The sequence below is a fragment of the Coenobita brevimanus genome, chromosome 39, assembly GCF_032717465.1.
Source record: "Coenobita brevimanus isolate Jiangsu-jjx chromosome 39, ASM3271746v2, whole genome shotgun sequence".
In the NCBI taxonomy this organism is placed as follows: Eukaryota; Metazoa; Arthropoda; class Malacostraca; order Decapoda; family Coenobitidae; genus Coenobita; species Coenobita brevimanus.
The window spans coordinates 22,896,872-22,912,448 of NC_136992.1; the positions used below are offsets into that span (position 1 = coordinate 22,896,872).

The 15,577-nt window shown below is 42.3% G+C and overlaps 1 protein-coding gene across 1 annotated transcript in view; it reads right to left on the reverse strand.

Annotated features, from left to right (window-relative positions):
• LOC145396870 (zinc finger protein ubi-d4 B-like) overlaps nucleotides 1-15,577 on the reverse strand; it is a 636,773-nt gene that overhangs the window by 306,066 nt on the left and 315,130 nt on the right. Inside the window, exon 10 of the mRNA XM_080270158.1 lies at nucleotides 8,969-9,297. Coding sequence (XP_080126284.1) covers nucleotides 8,969-9,297 — 329 coding nt within the window. The remainder of the gene's footprint in view (nucleotides 1-8,968; nucleotides 9,298-15,577) is intronic.

Consider the following 15,577-nt stretch of genomic DNA (forward strand, 5'->3'; position numbering starts at 1 on the left):
CTCCATCCCTCAATCGTATTATACTGTCTTAAACTTTCATTTTACCAGTTACAAACCTATAAAAGAGTTTCAGCTCTTTTTTACATTTAGTTACAATATCTTTTTTGTATTTCCTTTCTCCTTCTCGCCGTACCCTTATATATTTATTTCTTACCTGCTAGTACTCCTCCAAAACCCTTTCGCTATACTTTTTTCTCACTTTATTCCATGCTCTTCTTCTTCCCTCATGAGCCATTCTACATCTGTTGTTAAACCAAACTTTTTTCCTTTTCATAGCTGTGGAAAATTTTGGGACATATTTACTAACTCTTGTTTAATACACTTCAATCAAAAACTCATATTTCTCATCAACATTTGTGATTGTATTCCTTGTACTCCAGTCTACATTTTGGAAAAAGTTCCTCAGGGAAGAAAAGTTTGCCTTCCCATAATCATATCTATTTCCTATATGTTTTTCATCTCTTTCTCCTTCCCTTACTCCCGCTACTTCCATTTCAATAACCATGTGATCACTTTTACCGAAGAAGCATTAGTAGGTTAAGTTCCTTACATCATTTGGGTCCTTAGTGAATACTAAGCCAAGCCTTGATGGTTTGTTGTCACCCCTAATTCTTGTATTTCTTTAATTAATTGGCTTAACATGTTTTCCATTACCTATCTATCTATCTATCTATTGCCAGACGCCTCAATCTTGTTCGGGGTGGCCACAAACAAATTGCCTCCACGTCGCCCTGTCCCCCGCCATTTCACTGCCCCGCTCCCAACTCAAACCCCCCTCTCTCATATACCTCTCCACCCCATCCCTCCACCTCATCCTCGGCCTCCTCCTCCCACCTCCCCCTTCCACCTCACTCACATACACTATCTTCGTCACTCTTTCACCCTCCATCCTCTCCACATGGCCAAACTACCTCAGTGTATTCCTCCTAATGCTTCCTATCACATCCACATCCACACCACAATGCTCCTTTATATCCTCATTTGTCAGCCTCTCTCTCCATGTGACTCCACAGGCTCCTCTTAAATAATTCATTTCCACTGCTCTCACTCGACTTGTGTCCTTCCAGCAACGTCCAAGCTTCACTTCCATACGTTAGAGTTGGTATCACAATACTGTCATGTAGTAACTTTTTCAATTCCATGCTCACTTCCCTGCTTCTTATCACTGCTTTCAAGGAACCAGCAACCTTTCTTCCCTACTGTACCCCTTCAAGCACTTTACTCTCCAAACCTCCATCCTTACTCATCACACTACCCAAGTACTTAAACCTACTCACATTTTCCAATTCCTCACCATCCAATCTCACTGTACATTCACTGACTTCACCTCTCTCAAAGACCATCACTTTACTCTTCCCTACATTCACCTTTAGATTACGTTTCGTACACACTCTCTCAAACTCATCCACCAAGCCTTGCAGCTCCCCTTCGTCTTCACTCAACAACACAGTATCATCTGCGAACAACAGTACAGGGAGTTTCCAGACACTATCCTCTCTCACCAGGGCCACTCCAACATCCACTACCCTACCTTGTACCTCTTTTATTACCCCATCCATGTACAGACTGAACAACCATGAAGACATGACACATCCCTGTTTCAACCCAACTTTCAAAGAGAAAAATTCACTCAGTTCACAATCCACACGCACTGCAGCCTTAGCACCATCATATTGTACATACTCATCACAACATTCAACAACTTCCCATCTACTCCATATAATCTTAATACTTTCCACAATCCTTGTCTATCCACCCTGTCATATGCTTTCTCCAAATCCATGAAAGCTGCATACAACTTCTTTCCCTTCTCTAGAAACTTTTCCACTAAAGATCTAAGAATGAATATCTGACCTACACAACCTCTTCCCTTCCTAAAGCCTCCCTGTTCTTCTCCACCTAATTCCTCTGTTATTTCTCTAACTCTGTCAATAAGTATCCTACCACACACCTTTCCTATGATACTACGAAGACAAATGCCCCTATGATTACCACACACTTCTTTTTCCCCTTTTCCTTTGTACAAGGGGATAATTATACCTGACTTCCAATCCTCCGGGACTCTACCTTCCTCCCAGGCCAATCTGCATATTTGCCACATCCATTCTGCTACTATCTCTCCCCCATGCTTCAGCATTTCACCACACATTCCATCAATCCTGGGGGCTTTCCCAAATTTAACTTTCTTCATTGCTTCCACAACTTCTTTCCTACTGATTTCTTCCTGTCTTCTCACCTCCCTCCTTCTCCCCGCCATTCCCCAGCCACTTATACTCGCATTACTTCCATCCTCTATGTTCAACAATTCCTTAAAGTGTTCTCTCCATCTGCTCACTTTTTCTCCCTTCTCCATTAGTAATCTACCATTTTTATCTTTCACTCCCCTGCTAACTTCACTTCCACCCTGTCTTAATCTCTTCACCTCTTTCCAGAACATTTTCTTACAGTCCCTCCACTTTACACTCAAGTTCCTTCCAAATTCCTCATCCGCTCTCTTCTTACTCTCTCTTACTAATCTTTTCACCTCTCTCTTTCTTTCTACATATAACTCTCTTTTCCGCCTCTCAACTTCTTCCACGCCCCTATTTCTCATCCATTCATTGTATGCTTTCTTCTTTTGTGCCACAGCCTGTCTCACCTCTTCAGTCCACCACGCTGTTCCTTGCACCTCCCTCCGTCTTCTCTTCATCCCACACACCACATCACATGCTGCACATATTTCTTCTGTAAATATCCTGCACACACCTTCCACGTTCCCCATCTGCTCCAATTCATATTTGCCCAATCGTTCCTCCACTTCTCTCTTATACTCTGCCTTTTTCTCATCCACTTGTAACCCTTCCACTCTCTTTACAAATACTCCTTCTTCCCGTCCTTCCCTTCTTCTATTTCTCCATCCTAATTGGACCTTGATTCTGGCCACCACCAAGTAGTGGTCAGAAAGTCCACTCCCCCAACCTTTATAAGCTCTTGCATCCATTACACATTTTCGCATCCTTTCATCCACACACACATAATCAATCATTGCCTTCCTTTCATTCCGTTCCCCATCCACCCTTCTCATCACTCGCCATGTATACCTGTGGATCATTTTGTGCCTGAAGAGGGTATTGGCTATCACCAACCCCCTCCCAGCACAAATGTCCACTAAAGCACTGCCATTCTCATCTATCTCAGTAGGCACACCCCACTCACCAACTATTCCATCCACCTTCACATTTCCTACTTTACCATTCATATCACCGACCAAAAACACTCTCTCATTCCTTCCAAACTTTTCCATGCACACCTCCACATTTGTCCAGAACTCTTCTTTCACTCTACTTGCACGATCTTGCATTGGCGCATACACACACACACAATCCCCCACATTTCTATTCCAACTTTCAATCTTACGCACACAATCCTTGACCCAACTGATCAATACTCTCTTATGCTCTTCTTCCATCTTTTACTCACAACTATACATACTCCTTCTTTTGCCCTCTCATTCTCACCTACTCCTGCATACATATCCCATCCATACTCCCATTCCCTCACACTCTCACCTCTCCATTTCGTTTCAGTTATTCCGAATACATCAATTTTCGCACCCTCAAGCACCTGGACAATCTCTCTCTCTCTCTCTTTCACCTCATCATTTGCTCCCCTTACATTCCAAGTTCCAATTACCATGTCCTTTGTCTGGTCCTTGGTCGTCATCGTTTGGTCAGTCCTTGTCCGAGGCTTATTGTTTGTCTTTTTAGTTAGTTGTTTTCCGGGGAGGGGCCCTAATCCATTACCATTTCCATTAATTTATTTCCCCATGATTCCTTATTCTTCCCAGCATCCATGCTTTCCCAGTCACCTTCTCTACAGCTAAAATCTCCCATTATTACTATTCTATTTCCTCATTCAATTAACATCTTTAGTTTAATAATGGACTCTCTTATTAACTGTTCATAATCTTCTTTCGTCCATGCCCTAGTTTTAGGTGGCATATAAAATACTATTACATCAATTTTTTTCTCCATAAATGTCCTTTATTTCAATTCCCAAAAGTTCAGCCATGGTATTTTCAATTTCTATATTTTTTGCTCTTAAGTCATTACTGGTTAGAATCATTATACCTCCCTCAAACTTGCTTTCTCTATCCTTCCTTCAAATATTATAACTGTTCCATCCAAACAGTTTTGTATCAACATCTTGGGGCAATTTACTCTCCACCAATCATACATTTTCAGGTTTGTTTTCATTTACATAATCTACAATTTCCCCTTTCTTAGATATTAACCCATCTACATTACTATACATGATACTTAGATTTACTGCACTGGTTTTATCTTTACTCATTCTTCCCTTTATCGTATTCATATCCATTCCCTTCATTTCCTTCACGTCTATTTCCTCACATACCACTTCCTTACTTTCATATCCATCAGTCTCCAAAAAAAAAGCTTTACATTCTTCCTCTGTCCTCTTGTCACTTTTATCCTTTACTTGTTCCTTCAAAGATTTTAAAACTACTCTTTCTTCTTCATTCAAATCTTTTCTTACTACTGTATAATATTTTCCATCCCTGCCCCTTTGCTTAGTTTCCAGGTCAATTTAAGTATATCACTTACTACACTTTTTGATGACAACTTAACTCTCATTGGTCTTGCCTCCCCTTTCTTATATGGCCCTATCCTCCTTACGTCCTCAATTTCTTTTTCCCACTTGTTTCCTTCGGGATCAATCTTGCCCAATATTTTTCTCACCAGATTCGTGTCTCATTCGAGTCTCACAGATCTAACCTTTTCTTCCTCCTCCCTGTTTCCAAATATTACCACACATCTGTTCCTTTCTACAGTTTCTCTCACTATTTTCTCTTTTTTCTTCAGTATTTTCATTACATTATCTTCCATTTAATGTACTCTGTATCAAAACACATTGGTAAACGTGGAGTTCTAGGAAACTTTAATCCTTAAACCTGAGTTACATTAGTTTTTGATAATTTTTGCCGCTACTAGACATCCTTATCCAACACTTGGCAAACCACACCCCCTCCTCCCCAGACATAACATTCTGTTCATCAATACTTGCACTCAACAGCATCTGTTGAACAGAACCCAAACCCATTACAATCTCATCATCATTATCACAACAGAAATACAATACGATACAATCCTGGGCAATCACACCTCACATAAACAAACTATAAAAAAGTAGACTGGACAATATTTGCTGAAGAAACAGAACAAAATCTCAGCACACAAAACAATTCACCCATGATCAAACATTAACAGGCATATTACAAAGTTCAGCAACATCATATCCAATGCAGACAAACACCACATCCCACGAGGCAACAAAAGATATTACAATCCAAAATATACACCAAAGATTTCCTGCCTCATATGACAACATGAAGCCCAGCTCACCTCTCCCAAACATGCAAGACATCATCTTAAGGGTCCAAGAACTAAGCAATATGATCAAAAACAAAATTAGTATAAAGAAAATGGAAAACCAGAAGGCCTTTGTAACAACACTTAGTCATCCCACTAACTTCTCTTGGCTCTACAAAATATTTAAGAGTATCACCAAATCAAAAACATACACTTCCAAGCCCACCACCACCATCACCTCCAACACCCAACACATCCCTTCCTTCAAAAAACAAGCAAACATACTTGGAAACCAGTATGCAAACATAAATCACTACATCATGCACCGAATGTGAAAAACAACCCTCTCAACACAGGCAGTCAATTTAAATCAATTATAATATAATCTCCTTGACTTCAGAACAGACAATATTATCAAGAAATCAAAGAACTCTACAAGCACAGGACCAGATGGCATCAGCAACCAACACCTGAAACATTTAGGGCCACAAAGCATTCAGGCCCTCCCAAACATTAGCAACTACTCAGGCATACACTGTAGCATTTCCAACATTTGAAAACATGGAACAATCATGCTTGTACTTAAACCAAACAGAGACCCAACACTCCCTTCTGCATCCAGATCCATAACACTACTTAAACACCATCCAAAATAAATGAACGCCTTATTCTCCACAAAGTCACTCCTCAAGTCTTCCTTGTTCCTTCACAGCATGGACTCTGATCACTGCACTCTACAAGCACCTTACTGACTAATCTCACACAATGAGCATCGAATGGCATTAACTCCACAACACCCACACAAGCGGACATTTCTCACAACAATAGAGATTAGTAGTTTTCTAGGCCACATCCTGATGCAAACTAATCACCAAGATATCTATCTATCTATCTATTGCCAGACGCCTCAATCCCGTTTGGGGTGGCCACAAACAAAACGCCTCCAAGTCGCCCTGTCCCCCGCCATTTCACTGCCCTGCTCCCAACTCACACCCCCCTCTCTCATATACCTCTCCACCCCATCCCTCCATCTCATCCTCAGCCTCCCCCTCCCTCTTCCCCCCTCCATCTCACTCACATACACTCTCTTCGTCAGTCTTTCACCCTCCATCCTCTCCACATGGCCAAACCACAACACAAATATGGAGATTGTCAGTTATTTATCTGGTAGACAAACAGATTTTACTGATTTACCGAGAGACTCACTGACATGTCGTAGAATTATCCCCAATGATACCAATACACCAGTCCAGTATGAGACAGCCCTAGCATGTATTCGATATGGACAGTGGGTGTTAGCACCGAAGTGGTGACATGTAGAGGTGTATGGTATGTAGGAGGACTACTAGGTCTTGGAAGCAGGCTGTGAAGCCTGTGTCCAGAGTCGTACACATAAAATAAAAAAAAGGAAGAAAATAAAAGTTACATTCCAGGGCAAGTCATAACTAACACAAAATTTAAGTCATAACTAACACAAAATTTCCCTAACAGAGTTCCACAGGGCTCAGTTCTGTCATCCACACTCCTCAACCTATAGATGCATATATTCCCACACCTCTACCACCCACAAACATTGCCTCACATGCAGATGACATCAACATAATAACCACACACACATTGCAGACACAGCCTGCACACTGCAACAGAACTACCTCAACACACTGCAAACTTGGGTGGAGGACGACAAGCTAAAGATTACCCCAGACAAATACACCACCACACACATCACAAGCAGTAAACAAGAACAAAGATACTCCCTCCATATCACACATAACAATGTACCTGTGCCCTCCATTAAGATCATTAGATTAACATATGACACCAGACTCACCATCAAGGACCCCCCCCCCCTTTTGTTTTCATGCAAGGGAAGAAGGAACCAAAGGCCAGGAGCCCACAAATTGTTCCCTCCAAGAAGAAACAAGAACAAGATAACAGAGCCAAATTCAAGATCTGTTTATTTTCAAATGCGTGGACACACTCTGTTTGAAACACTTGACAGTAGGAATTACAGACAGAGGGGGACATATCCAGAGTTGGCCTGTTGCATACACGAAGGACTGAAAGTAACAGTTAACTATTGCATCAAAGAGCTGCATGGAAAAGAGATGAGAGTTTATTGCCATATGGGTGTTACGTGCCCGCCACAGTGGTGGAGGGATGCAAGCAGACAGTTCGGAGGAGCAGTGGCACTGAAGTAGCAATAAAAAAAAAGAGATAAAGATGCAACAGTGTGGCGAAGAGACAGAGGTTGAAGGGGGCCAGTAAGAGGAGGAGAGTTAATGAGACAAACAGCCTCTGCTTCCACCTTGTTGAGAAGATTTGTATGTGGGAAGCCTCCCCACACATGACAGTTGTACTCTACACAGGGACAAATAAAACCCATGTATAAAGTCAACAACTGTGCATGGGTAAAGAAGGCATGGAGCTGGCTTAGCACACCTGATCTTTTGGAGGCAGATTTTACAAGATAGGTAATATGATCTTTCCAAGAAAAATCCAGAAAGAATGAAACCCCAAGTATGTTTAAAGATGGTGCATGACAGTTGGATATCAAGAGGCAATGCACCCCAAGACTCAATGCACTCAGGGCGACTACAGGGCCAGACATTGGCGGAGAGAGAGAGAGAGAGAGAGAGAGAGAGAAAAAAAAAAATCATTACAAATACCGTAATACATTAAATCAGTGATGTCCTATGCCTCCCCGGCATGGGCTCCCACCCTGTCTAACACACACAATAACACCTTCCAAATCATGTAGAACAAAGCCCTACACATCACCATAGGCTGCACCAAAACCATTCCCACACCTTACACTATGAAACTAAAGTGCTCCCAGTCTGAGACTGGAGCACAAAATTCTTAGCAGAAGTCTGTTCCAACAATCAAGGCCTGTGTCAATACATAAGAGAGACATACAACATACCTAGGCACACAAAACAATCTCACACAAATATTATCAAACCTTTTACAACAATATCCCACCTCCAGATATTCCAATACTAGCAATGAAAAAACACCTACATGCTCACTCCATCCTCAGGGCAATACAACAACTTAACCATCACATCATACTACATGCCCCCCTCCTGATATCCACCCATTGGAGGTGCCCTTAAATACAGATGATGAGTTCACCTAGCTAGGCTTAAAACATGTCACCCAGCCATCCTCAGCTATCAGCTTAGATTATGGTTAGGTGGAATCACAGATATCACGTGCCCAGCTTATGGATTAGGTCCACGCAACATAGCACACATAATGGAGCACTGCACAGCACTTGCCACACTAAGACGCAGAAAGAACATCAATAGTGTACGAAACTTATGGGACAACCTCACAGGAGTGGTAACTTACCTGCAGTCAATGGGTATGCTCGACCACATGGACAGGGGTTGAGCAGCAACAACAACAACAACTAGACATCCTACATTAAACTTCAGGCGAGTTCTTTCATGATCAAAGTTTATTAAGGCTATATCAGACCCATCAAGGTCAAAAAGTCAGTCCTATGCAGAAGAAAATCAAGAGATGGCAAGAAAAAAACAAATAAGACATCCCCAGGCTAAATGGGTTCAGTGTATTGAGTGTGGTCTCACCTGATGGTCATGGTCAGGGAGTGTGTGGTGAAGTGTAGCAGGACTGATGTCTCGCAGGGAGTCGTGCAGTGGGGGAGGACCAGCAGGACCAGAAGGCAGGGCTGGGGCAGGGGCAGGGGGTAGCAAGGCAGGTGATGGAGATCCTACACTAGACCACACCCCAGTGGGATTACCGGTCCCCTGTCCACCCTTGCCCCGCCCGAGCCCACTTCCCCCATTACCCCCTCCCAGGACTGGTACCCCCCCACCTCCACCCCCACCCCCACCCCCACCCCCACCACTGGAGCGCCGGCTGCTGCTGCTGCCACTGCTGCTGCTGCCACTGCGACCTGTGCCCGTACATTAGGTCAGGTTAGAAGGAGAGTCTTCGATCATGTGAGTGATGACGATATTATTACAACGGAGTGTGTAAAGGTGTAAGTAAACCCATAATTTTTAAATTTTCTAAATACTGGTAACTGTTAGCTGTGATCAGCCTGCATCCCATTTTATAAAATGTTGTCAGCAATGAGCCACCAAGATCTAACCAATTCTATCATCCCCAAACACTTTACCAATTATCATTAAAAGCAGAGCTTGTCCACAACCTCACCCTTGGATTTAAGACATTTAAGGCAAAAATTCTCTTCAGTTTTATAGGCTTTCCAGTACCTTTTTCCATAATGCAATCATATTCTCTTGTATTTTATTCATGCAAACTAGGTCAATTAAAAGCAGCATTTAAGAAATTATCAAAATGCAATAAGTAAAATAAATTACTATGGAGGAAATACTTGAGAGCTTCCTACACTTATGAGAATTTCATTCCTCAGGGTACTGCACACACTCTGGTGGATAAACTCTTTGAATCTGGGTGATGCAAATTCTAGTTTATTTTTTCTGCTACCAGAAAATTTTATTCACCATGAGAAAGGCCTCTTGCACTGAAGGAGTTTATCAAAGCTGTATCTAACACATTCCAACCAGTATACCTTAAACTGTTTGAAGTAGTCAAGTGACCTTATGAATAAAATAAGAAAAACATTCCTTTTCACTATGAAGACTTTGTCAGATCAATAGTTTTTCAGGCAATTTTTCCTTTGCAACTCGGTCTTGGTGACTCTTCCCAGTAAGATCACAAGGTTATGCTTGTTGGTGTTTCAGCTGCAAGAGCTGGCAACTTTTATCATCATCATCGTCATTTTTACCTTTATGTCTGTTTTCTGCACAGCATGAGTCAGATAGGTTCACTTGACCTACAAAATATAAAGATACAGTACATTACTGAATATCTGAATGTTTTAATTAATGAAATTTTAACAAACACGTATATGGCCATGTCTCACAAATTTCTTCCTTACCTGACCACTGTACTCCACCCCTTACTCACCACTCAGGTGGTTTGCAGATAATATAGTAAATATATGTGGTACCTGGGGGCACCCGTCATCCACTCACTCAATGTAGAGGTTCCATATGATCTCTACACTGAGTGACAAGCCAAATGGTTTCCTGTACCCAGGAAACCATTTTCTAAGCTGAGTGGTAACCACATAACCGGGGTTTCTGGCAGAGTTAAGTGTCTCAAAGATTCCCCTATCCGAAATCACTTAATCATGGCAGTCGTTTCAGAGAGCCTTGGAGGGCCCAATACCTGCCCAGGGCCCAATACCTGCCCAGGGCCCCAACCAAATAGCAGACTCGTGTAGCCATGTGGAATGTGAGAGGTGTGAATGAGGAGAGCAAGAGGGTGGAAGTGGTGAATGTGTTTAAGAGTGCGAGATATGCCGTGATGGCATTGTGTGAAACGAAGATGAAAGGGTGCGAAGTGGAGGAGTGGGAGGGTGTGAAATGTGTAAGATCGGGAATGAATGGGCGAGGAAGATGCAAGGAAGGAGTTCCTTTGTTGATGAATGAGGTGTGGCATGAGGGGAATGAGACACTACAAATGTGTCCGCTTGAGGTGTATGTATGTCAAGTTCAAGTTTGAGAAGGTGAAAGTGGCAGTGATAGTAGCGTATGCACCGTGTGAGGACAGGAGTGAGAGAGTGAAAGAGGTGTTTTGGGATGAACTGGGTTAAGTAGTGGGAGAAATGCCCAGGAGCTATAAAGTGATTGTGATGGGGGATATGAATGGAGGAGTAGGTACTGGTCCTGAGGATGACATAATGGGTTGTTATGGAGTACCAGGAGAAAATGATAATGGGAAGAGACTAAAGGATATGTGTCAGGAGAGGAGGTTGTGCATTTGTAACTCATATTTCAAACACAGAGATGCACATAAATATAGAGGGAACAGGGATCGTGTGGAAAGAAGCCTGATTGATTACGTGCTCGTAGAGAGGACGATGATGGGAATGGTTGCTGATATGTGGGCTGTGAGAGGACAATGTGGAGGTCTATCAGATCATATGATTGTGGTATGCAAGATCAAGCTGAGAGGAGTGAGGTGGATCAGGAGAGAGAGAGAGGGGCAGTCAGGGAGAAGGACTGAAAGTTGAGAAGCTGAGGATCAAAGAAATGGCAGATGAATACAGGGCCAAAGTAGAGGACAAGTTAGAATTACTGAATTGGAATGAAATGGATCTGGACAGACTGTGGAATGCATATAGGGATTGCTTGGTTAGGAATGCTAAAGCGGTGTGTGGTGTGGCAAGAGTAACAACAAAGAAGAAAGGTACGGCATGGTGGGATGAGGAGGTAAAGAGAGCGGTGAAGGAAAACAGGAAGAAGTGGCTAAAATGCTTACAGGACAGGGGTTCAGTTGAAATAAGAACTGAATATGTTAAGAGCAAAAAACATGTAAAGAGACTAGTGAAGAGGAAAAAGAAGGAGGTAAATGAGGATCTAGGAAGAAAAATGAATGCGAACTACTCTGAAAATAGAAACTTATTCTGGAAAGAGGTGCGAAAATGTAAAAGTGAAAGCGGAAAGAAATGTGATGGTGTGAAGGATGCAGGTGGTAGATTAGTAACCCATGGAGATGAAGTAAGGACCAGATGGAAAGAATATTTTGAAAGCCTGATGAATGGGAACAGAGAGAGCAGAGCAGTGGTAAACATGATTGGTTTTGGGGGTGTGCAGAGAAGGAATGCAGTGCCAGGAGATGTGGCACTCACACAGGTGAAGAGTGCTGTGAAGCAGCTGAAAAAATGGGAAAGTAGCTGGGGTTGATGAGGTGTATGCAGAGATGCTTAAGTGTAGTGGAGAGAATGGAATGAAGTGCTTGTTGGTGATATGTAAGAAGGCATGGATGAGTGAAACTGTGCCTGCAGAGTGGAAAAAGGCTGTGATTGTACTCCTGCACAAAAATAATGGTGAGCGAAGTGAGTGCAAGAATTATTGTGGCATAAGCTTACTGAGTGTGGTAGGGAAGGTATATGGAAGAATTATTATAGAGAAAATAAGAGAGATATCAGAAGTCCTGGTGAGTGATGAACAGGGTGGCTTTAGGAGTGGCAGAGGAAGTGTGGACCAAATATTTGCAGTGAGATAGATAGTAGAGAAAGCTTGTGAGAAGGACCATAAGGTGTTTATGGCATTCATGGATCTGGAAAAAGCATATAACAAAGTGGACAGAGAAGGATTGTGGAAAGTTTTGCGCAAGCACGGTGTGGAGGGTAAATTGTGATGTCCCTATGGTTGTTCAATATATATATGGATGGGGTGATGAAAGAAGTAAAAACACGAGTAATGGAGAGAGGGATGGCATTGGTAATGAATGGTGATGGATGGAATATCTCAAATTTGTTGTATGCTGATGATGCAGTACTGCTTGCAAGTACCGTACAAGAACTTGGTAGGCTAGTGCAGAGTTTTGCTGATGTCTGTAAGTGTTGTTCCTTGAGAATAAATGTAGAAAAGAGTAAAGTGATGGTTACTGAGAGAGAAGGTGACCCCCAGTGCAATGTAACAGTGAATGGAGAGAGGCTGGAATTGGTGAGAGAGTTCAAATACCTGGGTACAGTGACAGAAAAGAGAGGAAAATGTGCAAAATAAGTGGAAAGTAGAGTGACACAAGGAAAAAAAGTAGTTAGTACAATGAAAGCCTTGATAAGAAACAGAGGCTTGAGCATTGCAGCTGCATGAGGCTTACATGAGGAAGTGTTAATGCCAACTTTAACATATGGATGTGAGACTATGGTGTGGCATGAAAATGAAAAGTCAAGGGTAAGAGCAGTGGTGATGGGACTACTGAGGAATGTATGAGGAGTACAGAGGGTGGATAGGATACGAAATAATGTGATTCACGAAAGATGCGGAGTGAGGAAGTTGGCAGAAACCAGAATTGAAGAGAGTGTACTTAGATGGTATGGTCATGTGGAGGGAATGGATAACAACAGAGTGGTGAAAAAGGTATATCTGAGCGAATTTGAAGGAGGGAGGAGGCGAGGTAGGCCAAGGAGAAGGTGGAGAGATATGGTGGATGAATGTGTGAGGAAGAGAGGTTTGGAAGTTGGTGAGGCTAGGGAACTGACAGATCAAGCTGGCTGGATGAATTTTGTGAGAAGTGCATGATCAGGGATTTTTGGCACCCCTTTTTAACATGGCAGCATCTGGATTGACTCTGTCAGATACGATTATGTGAAGCTACAGAACGTGGTGAATGATTTTGGCACATCCGATAGAGCCAAGATTCCGGGGGCTTGAATGATGAGGGAATGGAAACGTGGCCCATTGGACTGAGCAAATTTGGACTGTCTGGACATTGCTACTCCTCACCCTGCCCTACAGTGGGAAAGGAGGTTCGGATGATGATGATGACAGTAAAAATAGGCATACCCTACTTAAACGGTGCAATTGGTTAAGTAAAAACCCATCGTTTGGCAGGGTATCGTATCTTGGGGTATATTTAACATGTAAAGTATAGGGATGTGTTTCTGAGCCTTGGGTTCCCCTCCAACCAAGTCCTAAACCCACCCAAATGAGTCCAAAAACAAGTTTAAAGCCAATCTAAATGGACTTACAGCTGAAAAAGAAGCTAACCTAATCCTAACACCTGTATATAACTCACTAAAACCAACAAACAATATCCAAAAATTGTCAAACACAAGTCTAGAAAAATCAAGCTTAGTAAACTGTACCCCAAAATGACAAAGTTCACCCCATTTGGCTAAAACATATTAATCTAAGTCTAAAAACAGTTTATACATCAACCTAACACACAATCTTAGTGTGAATTATCATCAAAATCAGTTTTTAAAAAAACAAAACCCATCATTAAACTACGTTTTGGCCATTGTTAGGCGGGGTATGGTGGTATTTCTATCCCCATTGTTGAGCCGGGGTATCACATCAAGGGGTATCGTATATCGAGATATACCTGTACAGTACATACAAACTGCAAGTGCAGTAATTTTATCTAACAAAGCAAACGTTCATTTCTATATGCTAGAATTTATCTTCTCTACTAGTGCAAATGCATTCTAAGATGATGTATAAATTCATCTTAGAACACATTTGAAGAATAAATTGGTTGGCCACAGCCATATGCATAACTGTGAGCATGGGAGTTGTGATAATTCTACAGTACAGTACAAAATTTCTTTCCTAATCACCAGTTCACCAATAAATGCGCAAGATCTATTTCTTTGGTTTATTTTTCCATGCAATCCGTACGTAATGGCTGTATTATCTGCATAACAGCTGAATGGTGAGTATAGGGTGGGGCAACGGCAGTCAAGTGAGGAATAATCTAACAGGCCACAACTATTTACACAACTGCAAGCAAGAGAGTCGTGACAATTTTACTAGAATCTCGCCAATAATGACTTCGACAATAACATTTTCAGCTATAATGGTAAATTAGAAGAGATACCCAGTTTCTATAATAATGTCTGAATTCACCTGAATAATAGTTATATTGCGAACGCCAAGTTGTTATACTACAAATACGTCAATAACATGATGAGGAATGAAACAGACAAACAAGAAGAGATGAAGGAAATTGACAAAAATGTGAGCAGTAACGAGGAGGAGATGGAGGATCCTCCTCTCACCACCTCCATAGGCTGACTTGCCCGCCGCTGTCCCCTCCACCTCCACTGCCCCACCTGGCTCACCAGCCACCTCCCCCTCCACTCCGAAGCCCCACCTGACATACGTGCAACCCCCACATAATGACCGTTGCTGTATTCTGGAAGAAATATAACATTCGACAGGCCGTAAAATTCTTCGTCAAAGCCTTGACTAATACAACACTGACAACCATTAAACACGCCTGGTCGGCACTCCAGCCACAACTCAAGTCAGCTGGGACAGAGAGAGAGCAGCCATCAGAATTAATTACTAATGACTGGACTTGCAAATAAAATGTCAAGAAAATACCAGAGACAGTATCACGACCGAGTGAATGTCCGCCATCAGTCACTCATCATTTGCTTTCTTTCACAATGCTGGCCAGCTGATGAAGAACAACAGAGAGGGGTTGAGTAGATGAAGACACTGATGACATTGGGGACCTTCCTGAAAATTTTGACTTTGTGGAGTTTGGTGAAGCACTGACGGAATTGGGCGACTCTAGCGTGAGAGGCCAGAGTGAGGACGAGGCCTCCGAGAGGTCAGGGCATATGCTGCAGTAGCCTCCATGTGCCAGCCTCAGAACAATCATCACACCAAACATCTCATTAA